This window comes from Achroia grisella, unplaced genomic scaffold, assembly GCF_030625045.1.
Source record: "Achroia grisella isolate CSIRO2021 unplaced genomic scaffold, CSIRO_AGI_Agris_v1 utg970, whole genome shotgun sequence".
Lineage (NCBI taxonomy): Eukaryota > Metazoa > Arthropoda > Insecta > Lepidoptera > Pyralidae > Achroia > Achroia grisella.
This window is the reverse complement of record NW_026713076.1, coordinates 1,367,084-1,381,317: the sequence shown is the minus strand read 5'-3', so window position 1 is coordinate 1,381,317 and position 14,234 is coordinate 1,367,084. Positions and strand designations below refer to the sequence as shown.

The following is a 14,234-nucleotide window of genomic DNA, read 5'->3' as shown; positions in this document are numbered from 1 at the left end:
TCAGTGAAGGAAATAGTGGCATATGAGATATTTCCTGGATCACTCAAACCCGACACTCATGCCATCTGCTGCCCTTTATTGCCATCTGTGTGTCCTAATTCATTAGTGGAAGAAAAAGGGAATAATTTCCATCCTGTGATGATATGGACTGCTATCAAATTAGATGACATCATACACAGGAAAGACAAAGTAGTCACCCCTCTTATTAAACTTCTCATATATTACCGTGCTAGGTACCAATCTACTGCAGTTCCAGAGAAAGCTAGAATCGCTATATTTAAACTTTTTGGACTAATTACTATCAAGAGGGTATCTAAAGTTGCAGAGGACATCATGTTAACGGAGAATGCCAAGGCTTTGGTTTCCTCATGCCATTCAACATTGGGTCAAATGAGAACTGATGATAAGAACCATGACTTGATGATGAAGGTTGCCAAGACAGGAGACATGACTTTATTTTAGCATCTTTCTTTTAGTTTAGTGATTTTGGTTTTTGAATTTTCCTTGGATTGATTAGATTTAATCATTTTTTAGTATATGACCTAAAATAATTCTTCCTTTTATAATTCCTTTAATAATTCTTTTTTATCTACTAGTTCTATCATAAATCATGATTGTTATTAAATCAATTTAAGAATTTAGTTTGTAGTTTTTATTCTCTTTTTCATTTAGGTTAAGAACACAAAAAAAAAAACATGTGCCGTTTTGTATTTGATGTTCGTTTGTTTGAGGCGATGTATTTCCCTGCGTGGGTGATTGTTGATGGTGGCTCAATAATACGTCTCCTAGTTGATGTTTTTCTTATTTATTGAAGTTTACAATTGAATAGTGTTTAAATTTATAATATTTATATACACGGAGCTGTATGCACGTTGATGAACGGACGGAGAGAGAGAGAGTTGCCAACTAATAAATTTAATGTTGCTACAAATAAAATAAATATAGTGTTTCCAACAGGAATATTACAAATTAACATTTTAAGAGAAAGTGAAATTATATGTGAAAGAAAATGAATGGACGGTAGGAAATAAATATTAATACAAAAAACTTTATGTTCATAAGCGGCTAAAATGTCCTACATGTATAAAATATTTTTGATTTGATCTGAATCAGAAATCAAAACGTGAATAGAAAAATTTATATACACAATAAATTATGAACGCGCCTGATTTCCCACGCTATATCGAGCGTTAAAGAACATTTTGTGTAAATGCAGCTATTGTGTTTATTTGAAACAAGAACAAAATTTCACCTGTGTACAATTTCTTATTGCGATTGACAATCCAATCGCCAATAATTGAAAGTCCTATAATCAGGTCTCTAATGTTATATGTTTGAAAATATTAATATAAAATCAGTTTTATGATAATCCAGCACAGTTATATACAGTATTATACTTCATAATTATTAACTAATTTATTATATTAATTTCATATCAGTATACACAACATGAACTCAATACCAATACAAGCAGAATAGCAGACATTTCAAGTGGAAAATGATCATTTTGTAAATTAACCGTCACAAACCATCTAGCTTCAAACTAAACAGAGCTCGTACTGGGTCCTAGGGGCAATCATAAATTAGATCACAAGAATATCAGTTTTTGACCCCCTCCCCCATCCTTGTCACATAGCAAGTCATATTTGTGACACTCCCTAGTCACAAATGTGACTTTGCTATGTAACAAGGATGGGAGATGAGTCTAATATGATGTATGATGACGTCACATATTTTCTTCTCAAATTGAGTATAACTGATGAACAAAGTAATTTAAACCTTATGTTTATAAGGTTGAAGCTGGATTTTTATTATAGTAAGTCACATTTATGACTAAAGAGTGTCACAAATGTGACTTGCTGTACCAAGGATGGGAGAGGGGTCAAATATGACATACGACATCACATATTTCCTTCTTAAATTGAGTATAAACAGGAAACAAAGCAATTTAAACCTTATATATACAGAAGGAGCTGGATTTTTATGCTTACCTTTAAATTATTATATGTTACACTACCTACATTTTGAAATGTTACGAAATGAAAGCCCGTTCCGTACCTTGTAACAAAATTTTATAATTTATCAACCCCCTCCCCCTAAACGTATACCGAAATTTATAGATGGCCCCTAGATAACAGACAGACATACATAAAAACTTTTTTTCATTAGACCGCTAGACGTTATTGTCATAAAACATAAAATACCCATACAGCCCCTATGCCCAATAATAAGACGTAGACATCGAGTGTCGAATATACAAAAAATATAATCATTTATACATATATAACATCCTCTTTTTTGTATATATATACTAAAGCGTAACCGAAATAGTAAACAAACTGACGACTCATCTGATACGACGTTGCCACTTTTTTTTACATGCTTAAGATATAGTCTGTAACTACTCTGGTGAGTGTGGCGGCCTTTTAAGGAGGAATAAGCTCATTTTTTTGGTTTCGAATATCGGTACAGAAATAATAATACCCCTGGACAATTCACATAACGCCATCTAGTCCCAAGCTAAGCAGAGCTTCATTTTTGAGTACTAGATAACTAATATAAATATATACATAATACACAGAAACAGCCAGACCGATACAAACAATTATACTCATGAATACAAACATTTGTACCGTGCGTGGAATTGAACCCCCGAATATAGGAAATAAAACGCTGTGCTAAAACACTAGACCACCGAGACCATCTAGTATCTCTACTAGGAGCTGATTCCAGAATTAGGTTTCTCAAAGAGCGGTAAGGTTTCTCAACAATTTTCGGTGCAGGACCGCCAGTAACCCCGGTGATCAGGATTACCATCCTTTTTAATTGCTTATCATCAGGTCGAACATATTGTTTGCTATTTCGCTTACATAAAAAAAAAGTGACAACAACTGTCTATATACATGTACTGCACCACAGACTTCATCATATTAAAAAGAAATAATTCTCAATACAAATAAGAGTTAACAAGCGAAGATTACATGAGTCAATGCAAATATAAAGTCTATGGGTCCTTCGGGCCCCGGAAGAATTTGCGAACTTTACGGAACACTCCATTCTTCTTCTTGTCTCTGCCGCCGCTGCTGAAGTCGCTGATGGAGGTGCTATCATCAGGGTGCGTGATGACGATATGGTTGGTGTCCATGTCGCTGGTGCTCACGCTCAGCTGCGAGCTGGTCATGAATTCGGTCATGGTGTTCGACATTTCCGTTATGTCGAGAGTCGACGTTGAAGAGCACATGCCGTTTGCTCTGAAATAAAATGATTTCAATTGAATGATTCTATGAATATAGAAATACAGTCAAACCGTATCAGTTGAGTTTCTTTAAAACTGACCGACTGAAAAGAACATTTTCGTCACGGATTACAAAAACTGAAATACGAAAACATGTCCATACTTGCATTCGAAATCGAGAGTCTCATATTGATATCTCATCTGTATAAAATTTGTTTCATTGAACTGTCCAAAATGAATTGACACCTTTTAAAGATTCTCCTTACCGTAATTTTTTTTTTTAATATTCATTTTCAGTTAAATATTGACTATTATACCTTTTTAGATAGCTTATTAGATGAGAAAGTTTTATTAGTAATTTGTACGCTTAGAGTCATAATGTTTTTTAAGCTACATGGCACTTAAACTAAAGTAACGTTTAATTTATCAAAAAAAATAAAATCGTAATCGTAAAAATAAGCATTATTTATTTTTATTCATTATTAGGTATTTTGTGAGTTATTATGTTTTGTTACCAAGTCCTCAAAGACACAACAAGCCAATTTTTTAATAATATATAATAAGGCGCTGATTTGGATATGTTTTAAAAATTACAAAATTCAGAATAACTCGAAAACTATTAACTTTCGGCCAAACATATATAGGGTCAAAATTATTGCATTTGAGCTCCTCTATCTCGTCCTGACGGGAATACATCGAGTTACCAGTAACTCTGTATAAGATTATTTCTATTCTATTCTATTACAGATATATTTTAATATTTATGTTGACGAACTCGGTGGTTTAGCGGTCAAGCACACCGCTTTACGACCGATGGTCGCGGGTTCGATTCCTCGCACGGCACAAACATTTGTATACATGAGTATGATTGTTTGTATCGGTCTGGGTGTTTTCTATGTATAATATGTATGTATTTACAAAAAAAAAATCTATGTATATGTATCAGTTATCTAGTACCCATAACACAAGCTCTAGCTAGCTTAACTTGGGTCTAGATGGCTCTGTGTGAATTGTCCTGAGATTATTATATTATATATTATATTATATGTACGGATAAATATCACAAGTGTTACCTAGGTATTTGCACTTGTCGCAGCGACTCGCTGAGTTTCTCCCAGAAGTCGTACGGCGCCCACTTGTCGGGCTGGTAAATCAGCTTGTGGTAGTATGTGAGGTTAACGGGCAGCCGACACGGCCGGTAGATTATTGGGATTATGTTGCGTTGTTTGGATTCTGCACATATTTATTTATTTAATTAACACAATATAAACTTACAGCTAATTGCCAACACGTTTATATTTTAAAACTATTTATACTACTTAAAATTATACAATGATAAAAATATTCTTATTTTAGTAATTATGGAAGGCAAGTCTTCTGCATAAACGTCAGCATCTTGGACCTTACCTAAAAATAAATTTAATAATTGCAATGCTCTCATAGTGGGAGAATTGCTAGCGTGGCTTGCTACATATAAAATTACTTGATAATGTCTAAATCGTATTTCTCAACCTTGTTATGACGACCTCGGTGCTCTACCGGTCTGGCACACTGGACATCTACGTTTGAAACCTTCGAAATCAACTCGTTCGAGCAGTTCTACATTAACTACGCGAACGAGAAACTACAGCAGCAGTTCAATTCGCATTCTTCAAGCTTGAAGAGGACGAATATATAAAGGTATGTAGTTATTTCTGCTTTTTATGTAATTAGTATGACGACCTCGGCGGTCTAGCGGTCTAGCGGTCTAGCACACCGCTTTACGTCCGATGGTCGCGGGTTTGATTCCTCGCACGGTCACATTTATATTCATGAGTATGATTGTTTGTATCGGTCCGGGTGTTTTCTATGTATAATATGTACGTATTTACGAAAAAAAAATCTATGTATTTGTATCAGTTGTCTAGTACTAATAACACAAGCTTTAACTAGCTTAACTTGGGTCTAGATGGCGCTGTGTGAAATGTCCTGAGATTATTATTATTATTATTGATTTGAGTAGTCATGCTCACTAAAATGTCCAGACATGTGGCGGCGTGATGGGCCGAGTTATTGGGTTCACTAAAATAAGGTCGAGCGCAGTGGTGGCTAGCTCATACGTCATACTCGTGAACGAGTGCTGCTTGTAGGGACTGGTCTGCTCTAATCACTACGACTGTTTTAATAGTATAGTGTATTTAATCATCATCATCATCATAAATTACGTCCACTAGTTGGTAGTTTGTATACGCACGTTTCGAATGCTCGCATCCAATGTAAACTTACAATCGGATTATTTGCGTCTTCCGGTCCGTGGTCGCCAAGAGCAACATCTGTCAAGTTTCTTGCTCGTTCTTCTTGTGATGATATATATATATATATATGCTAAAGTTTGTATACAATTGTCAAAGGTGTATATGTAATAATGGTTGACAATAAATGTTTTTGCTCTTATTCTTTGATGAGACAGCTTTCCGAATGAGCGGTAGATTAAAAGAATGATAACTATGACTATTCAAAAGTGCTTAAATTAAGTTTATTTGAATAAATGATTTTCTATTCTATTCCTATGTACTTCGCCGAAATTTCTTTTAGCATGTGAGTGAAGTCTATTTATATGATTTTCAAGAGTTATTGCAAATGGGGTAGTCAAAGAAATCAATTTGGTTTGTAATAATAATAATAATTTATGTATGTATTTATTATTATGTAAGTTTTTATATCAATTATCTCGTACCCATAACACAAGCTCTGTTTAGCTTTCTTTTTTTTCGGACTACTCTGATGCTGTTGGCCGCAGCTGGCCTTTACAGCTTCACCGGACGTTAGGGGGCGAGTGCAGATGGCATTCCAAACCCGCGAAAGGACTTATGGAGCGGCTGAAGGCCAACTCCTGCCTGACGGATACGACTTTAGTCTGAGGGCACCACTAGGGGTTCGAACCTCGGCTCAGGCCGTCGTAATATCGATCCCCGTTTGAATTGGACGGGGGATCGATCGGAGGGGACTCTGTTTAGCGTAGGACTAAATGGGTCTGTGTGAATTGTCTTGAAATTATTATAATTTTAATATGTATTATACATACATACATTATATCTCCTCATTTCATACAAATGCAGTTTTACAACATTGAATTTGTATATGACGTCTCTACTAATGTACGCTTTCAACCGCCTTCAGGCTGGCCTTATGGCTATTCACCAAATAAATCGTGAGACTTACCAATGCCAACAGCTTGTGCGTAGTCTGTGTAGAATGAGTTGGCACGACTGCTGAGAAACGCCGGCGAATAAACTAGGATTATACGGTAACACCGCTCGGAGATGAGTTGGGCGACGGGTGCGTACGGCGTCTCGTGGCCGGGGTCCAAGTCCAGTATCGTACACAGCTGTAATACATGAAATATAATTTTATTTATTTTATTACTCTAGCGATTAAAAAGAAGCGACATCATGTAATGTTTGTAATATACTTAAGGAGCAGATCCTCCCATCCAGACACTCCAGTCTTAGCTCCCACGCACAAAAAACTGCTCATAGCTCTGGGACTAATTGCAGACAGGAAAAACAATAAAAAATAAATTATTACTCTTTTATTATTGCACCTTAAAAAAACGATAATTAGTAGAGATGAAACGGATAGCAGTTTGACCGGATACCGGCCAACCATGTGACCGAATAGCCGGATATCCGGCGGAACTTAGCTAACTAATAAATTCATTTTGTTTCTATAACAGTAATTTACTATTGAGTGATTAAAGATTAAAAACTAAAACTAATTTTATTCCTTATGAAATACTCAGCCTAACTAAATTAAGCAAATAATTACTTTAAAAATATATATATATAGTCGAATAGTAGTTATCCGGTATTCGGCCGGATAGTATTAAGGCCGCCGGATAGGCCGGATATCGGATAGTTACCGGATATCCGTTTCACATCTAATAATTAGAGCTCGAAAAATGAAGAGTTTCATATCTACCTGAATGTGACAACAATTCATCACATAATAAACAGGAAATATACAGACCTATACTCTAAACATCATAATCCATTGGCAGCACAGCTCTTGGAGCTTTGTCACACAGTCAAGAGACTGAAGGGGAGAAGTATACTATAGAAAGGCAGAAGTGGTGCTAACGTCTTCACCTACAAATGAAGCAGCATTCAACACCAGATGTGATCTTATAGTCTTGCGACTAATTGCCGAATAAAATAGTAAAAAAAAAGGAGCAGGGGTGAGCAACCTTTTTAATCGATTAACCTACAAGTGGTCCCCCTGGAAACAATCGTGACAAAGTCATGGTGAATTTACCACGATGGGCTAACGAACCTGACCTCGTGCTCATCTTGTTATCCTCCACTGGTGCCCAGCCAGCATAAACCGTTAGCGCAGGCGGATGCACCATTCCATTATCATCCATAAGAAAAAACCTCTTTAATCAACTATACTCTGTGCTGTAGCATGGTGCAGGTGGCAGTTAGTAATTTTACATTTAACAATTGCTACATTTAAGTTAATACAGTTATTAATGATTTAATATATTATGAATGTGGTACAGCTGAAATACTAAGTCATAATTTGTAAATCGCGCCAACTTTTAAGAGCGAAACGTAATATTAATGAAAATGTCAGCACCACAATGCTTCGCACATGGTATAGTGAAATATAAAGCCTACTGAGACCTTGAATCCCTGCTCGCGCATCCTGGTCAGCAGCTCATTGACGAAGTCCCAGTCTTCCTCGGCGAACAGCACGTACGCGTGGTAGTGCTGCGCGAACCCCTCGCGGCGGTCGTCGAATGTGATCACTCGATCGCGCTCCTCGATCTCCGCCAGTTGGTTGCTATTCAGTGCCACTATGTTGTTTTTTGGGACTGGAAATAAAAATAAATTATATATCACTATATAGTATAAAACAAAGTCGCTGTCGCTGTCTGTCCGCCCCTATGTATGCTTAAATCTTTAAAACTATGCAACGGATTTTGAATAGGTTTTTTTTTAATAGAGTGATTCAAGAGGAAGGTTTATATATATAATACATGTACACCCGTGCAAAGCCGGGACGAGTAGCTAGTATAATTATAATTAAGTAGCGATTCGGTGGACCGAGGGGTCCGCTAGCTCTAGAGGCTTCTTAAGGAGCGCGTACTGCCCGAGAGATGTCTGTACACTAGGTTGAGATACGGACTACGACCATACACATACCTGTTAGAATTCACATCAATATTGTAGAAAAATCCGATATTTAAAAAGGTAGTTTTTGTTTAGTACTAATGAAGTACCCAATGTAAAGATTATTACAAATATTGTAAATAGCGCCGTCTAGTATTTATAGACCGAACTAAGTTATTTGTCATAAAGATATCCATTACCCCCGCTTCTCTTCCTACTACACTGACATCGGTCTATAAATACGGAGGTCGGTAGTTGAATAATCCCTCTCCCCTCCGATCGATCCCCCGTCCAATTCAAACGGGGATCGAAATTACGACAGCCTGAGCCGAGGTTCGAACCCCTAGTGGTGCCTTCAGACTAAAGTCGTATCCGTCGGGCAGGAGTTGGCCTTCAGCCGCTCCATAAGTCCTTCCGCGGGTTTGGAGTGCCATCTGCACTCGCCCCATAACGTCCGTGGAGCTGTAAAGGCCAGCTACGACCAACAGCATTAGAGTAGTCCGAAATAAAAAATAAAAAAATAAATAATCCTCTTCCGTTGGGTGAGTCGCGGCATTCAGTCGACGAGAGCAAGGCGTGCCGGTTGTGTTTTAGGTACTAAAGTGAATTGTATTAGAAATAGGTTTATCCCGGTCGTAGTTGGACCTGGGGGGAAGCTGCAAGTAGTGAAGGTAAGTGTTAATGCATTCTAAAGGGGCCTCTTAAACCTACACCCGTGTTACAAGTCACGGCCGCTTCTTGGGGTTTCGCTTGTGGTAGGCGGCTTCGAAGCCTAAGTTGTTATCTTTTATTAGTGCTTCTAGGTGTGTAACCTATGAATAAAGTAGAGAAGATGTTCAACAAATATAAAAAATAGCTGACCCGAGCAACTGCGTCTGCATTACACTTGATACTTATTGTTAAACTAGTGACCAACTTCATATGGATGCATTATGAATCTTTGAACTCTGCTTGTTCTGTAATATAACACGCATGTATTATATATATAAACCTTCCACTAGAACTACTCTCTATAGCTGAAAACTGCATTAAAATCTGTTGCTTAATTCAAAAGATATAAGTGGGTCGGCCTTTGGGGGAGGCCTATGTCCAGCAGTGGACGTCTTCCGTGCTGCGATGATGAAGTGGGTCGACAGTGGCGACATTGTTTTATACTATGTAAAGGTAGTGATTTAAATTTGCTTTGAAAATACAATAGTCTCGACTCTACACATACGACGAGCCAGATAAGAGTCTGGAGTCACTATGCGGCCTCTTCTAATGAGATCCTGCAGGTCATCATAGACAAAAAAATGTTCCATAATTCAATTAGTAAACAAAAAATTACTAACCCACAATGCAGCCTCTTCTAATGAGATCCTGTAGGTCATCATAGACAAAAAAGTGTTCTATTATGCAATTAGTAAAAAAGAACTACTGACCCACAATGCAGCCTCATCTAATGAGATCCTACAGGTCATCATAGACAAAAAAGTGTTCTATTATTCAATTAGTAAAAAAGAATTACTGACCCACAATACGGCCTCTTCTAATAAGATCCTGCAGGTCATCGTAGACATCATATCTGTCTATGAGCTGCAGGTACTCCATCAGCTTGCCGAGTGTGGCCGTCCCATCTCGTTTCTCACACCACAAGTCAATGACTTTCTGTGTTTTGTCTGCCAATCCATATATGCTCTCAACAACCTCATTGGATATGTTTATTAGTGAAGCTATTCCACGCCAATCTCTGAAAGACACATTTTGAATCCAATAATTTATAGTTTCTATAATTTTATATCTTGAATGGTGTTGTAATAAAAAAAATATTACTATTTTTTTTAGGAAGTTGTGTGCCTTAAGACTTACCACACCTTAATATACAACTTTTATAACAGTGTACAATATATTTTAATACTATACTTTCTATAATTCTTTAGCTTGTCTGGTGTTGTAATAAAAATGTTATTACAATTGTTTTTAGGAAGTCGTATGCCTTAAGACTTAACATACACCTTTTATAACAGTGTTCTATATATTTCAATACAATAATTTCTATAATTCTTTAGCTTGAATGGTGTTGTGATAAAAAATATATTACTAATTTTTTAAGAAGTTGTATGCCTTAAGACTTACCACACCTTAAGATGGAACTTTTATAACAGTGTTCTATATATTTCAATACAATAACTTCTATAATTCTTTAGCTTGTATGGTGTTGTAATAAAAAAATTATTACTATTTTTTTTAGGAAGATGTGTGCCTTAAGAGTTACCACACCTTAATATACAACTTTTATAACAGTGTACAATATATTTTAATACTATACTTTCTATAATTCTTTAGCTTGTCTGGTGTTGTAATAAAAATGTTATTACATTTGTTTTTAGGAAGTTGTGTGCCTTAAGACTTACCACACCTTAAGATGCAACTTTTATAACAGTGTTCTATATATTTCAATACAATAACTTCTATAATTCTTTAGCTTGTATGGTGTTGTGATAAAAAAATTATTACAATTTTTTTTAAGAAGTTGTATGCCTTAAGACCTACCACACCTTAACATACAACTTTTATAACAGCGTAGTATATATTTTAATACAGTAATTTCTATAAATCTTTAGCTTGTATGTTGTTGTAATAAAAATGTTATTACAATTGTTTTTAGGAAGTTGTGTGCCTTGAGACTTACCACACCTTAAGATACAACTTTTATAACAGTGTTCTATATACTAGCTATTTTCTGTTATTACTATATACATCCAGATGGTACTTGGACAAGAACTGCTAACAATAGAGACCACTGGACAGTTGGATGAGGCCTATGCTTATTAGCAAACAGATATATATCTTATATATAAAATTCTTGTGTCATAGATTTCATTCCCATACTCCTCCGAAACAGCTTGACTGATTCTCATGAAATTTTGTGAGCGTATTGAGTAGGTCTGAGAATCGGCCAACATCTATTTTTAATCCCCCGAAATGTTAGGGGTAGTCCACCCCTAAATATTTTTTTATTTCAAGGCAAAACAATGTTTGCCGGGACAGCTAGTATATATGTAGAAATGTTAGGAAATGTAAAATATAAATAATTAATATAATATAAAGGCTTTATTATTATTATTATATATACATCCGCGGCCTTACCCATTGCAAGGACTGGATACATGCAATGGGTAAGGCCCTTCAGAGACCCTTTGTCCTATGTAAAAAAGTATGTGATGCAACCAATTATGCAGACTCAATGGATTTATATTATTTTGTTTAATTCCGCTACAATTAACATGTGTGAGACTATGAATATTCGGTGTGGAAACCTGACCAGCGCTATGACCTTCTCCAGTGGTGATCAACTTCCGACCATTATTGAGTCTACACTCATATTGTACACACACACAAATTAAATATATACAATAATGCAGAATTTTTCCACAGACTCAAGAAAACTATGCCTTACTTGACATTATTTTTAAAACATTTTTTTATGTGTATATTTTAATGTTGTTAATTTTGCTCATCTGCAATTAAATGCTTAAATTGGGAATGTTTTGCAACATGCCGATCACTGGTTGTTTATAATTTGCTCTGTTTGTCATGTCAAATGTCAAGGCCCCAGGCAATTGTCCTGTTCTCCACCCCCCAACGCTATATATACTACTAGCTGCGCCCGCGACTTCGTCAGTGTAAAATGACGATACTTACATATAACCTTTCAACCCCTTGCAACCCTTGTTTTGCATTAAAAAGTAGCCTATGTCCTTAGTCAGGGTCTAGACTATCTGTGTACAAAATTTCATTTAAATTGGATCAGTGGTTTCGGCGTGAAAGTGAGACAGACAGACAAACAGTTACTTTCGCATTTATAATATTAGTAAGGAAGTAAGGATATACAGACTGCATTACTTATTATAGGGCACTTATTATCTTTTGTTTACAACAAGGGACAACCATATGACCAATCAACTTTCATTGAATATTATGCTAAAACTATATAATACAATAAATTTATTAAAATTCCTTGTCTTCGAGACTATTTTAAAATAAAAAAAACCAGCAATGACTATTCATATTAATAATCAACTCAAATTTTTCCTCTATTTTGACATTGTACAAAACGAAGTAAAAACAATCTCAGCCAGCAGAAACCACGAAAAACTTGGTAGACAGATGGAAACCACATACCTGGACAATCTATCGGGACCGTCGGCTGGTAATATTTTCTTAGAATTTAATAAACACGACGTTAATGTCCGAAAATCGTAACCAAGAGATTTTAAAGGCACTGCATACAAATCAATCCCGTCGTTTTGGCCGTTCATTGTAACTTTTTACTCCTTTAAAAGGACCTCGTCGTTAGCCAGTAAGTTTTTTCTATAAACCAAACCATTGAATCGATTTATGGAAAACAGAATACTAAAAAATTACACATATTTTCCGTATCAAATATACACTGAGGAAATAAACACTGCACTGAAGTGTCGCACTCCTTGTCATTCATTCTTATTAGAACCACAGATAACATAATATTACATATTAGAAAGAACCAAATGTTTCTATGTATTAGGATTCAATTAAAATGTTATTATAAAAAAGGTATATTTTTATACAAATATTGATTTATTCTAAATAGTCCAGGCGTGTTTATCCGAATGAAACCTTAAAATTAATATATACAACTGATTTAAAATGGAGTACTGAAAGTTACACAATTTATAATAAAAAAAAAAGTTCTGAGTGACGGGCCTTTGCGTAGATTTCTTTTTAGACATTTCTGAACTGTCGTGTTTCATTTTACAATCAGCTGATCGATTCAGCATGTAATAATTTTTTAAGCGAATTTTGACATGTACGCAATTTTACATCAAATAAGAATATTTCAATTCGGAATGACACTTTATTTTTACATATACAAAATATTGAATGACACCAATCAAGTATGTCATTCAATCATTACTGTCATTCCTATCTTTTACACCTCCATCCACAATTCGCGGTAAAGAACTTAAAAATAAACCGTAACAATGTCACGTGGTATCTAAAATTAGAAATTGTGCAAATCGTGCTGAAGTAGCACAATACTAACTACCTCAAAAAACGGAATGGCAACACTGAACTTAATATTTCTTCTGTTTTCTGACTCATGGGAATTTTTGGAATGGAAAATTTATGTCTTATTTTATAGTCTAAGCTAGCAGGAAAACATTTATATAAAGGAAAATAAGTAAAGGAAATAAAGGAAAAGGAAAGGAAAATAAGTTCTACAGTTAATGTATAAGAACTTTATTTATCTATATAAACTCTTACTTAGCCGTATGACAGTTATTATGCATTCTTCTAGCGGAAGGGATTGTCTGTAATAAAAATAATTTAATTCATGAACAAGGCGTAATGTAATGTGTGGGGAAAGATTTTTTTTCATTTATTTTGAAAGTTTTGTGGCGAATTAACTATTATCGCGCGGCAACACCGTTGCCTAGTTACGATAGAATAAAAACAAGCTTAAACCGAATCGTCTTCTTGTACATATATAATTGTAAATGGAACAGGCGAGGTATTGCTAGTAGAATATATAACATATAATCATAAATAATAGCTACTACCTCTGTTTTTTACAGGATCTAGGTTTCTAATGTTAAGGAAGAGATCTAATGTTAAAATATATGTATAATGGAATTATTCTCCTTTAAAAGGCCGCGACACCATAAGTCTATATTTTAAAGTATAATAATCTTTTTTATTAATGTGTTTCTAACAAAATGTGTCAATAAAGTTTATTTAAATATGGTTGGAACATTTGCACATCATTATTGTAGAAAAAAGAGATCTCGATATTTTAAAAATATATTTAAAGTAACAAGTGCAAT

At 35.2% G+C, this 14,234-nt stretch overlaps 1 protein-coding gene across 1 annotated transcript; it reads right to left on the bottom strand.

Annotated features, from left to right (window-relative positions):
• Positions 1 to 2,805: 2,805 nt before the first annotated feature.
• On the bottom strand, positions 2,806 to 12,873 carry LOC131854133 (myeloid differentiation primary response protein MyD88-A). Its single transcript, XM_059205264.1, has 6 exons — positions 12,553 to 12,873; positions 9,900 to 10,117; positions 7,900 to 8,090; positions 6,437 to 6,602; positions 4,309 to 4,468; positions 2,806 to 3,251 (listed from the first exon to the last, which is right to left on the bottom strand). The coding sequence occupies exons 1-6, from the start codon at positions 12,687 to 12,689 to the stop codon at positions 3,005 to 3,007; spliced, it is 1,119 nt and encodes a 372-aa protein (XP_059061247.1). The 5' UTR covers positions 12,690 to 12,873; the 3' UTR covers positions 2,806 to 3,004.
• Positions 12,874 to 14,234: the final 1,361 nt, after the last annotated feature.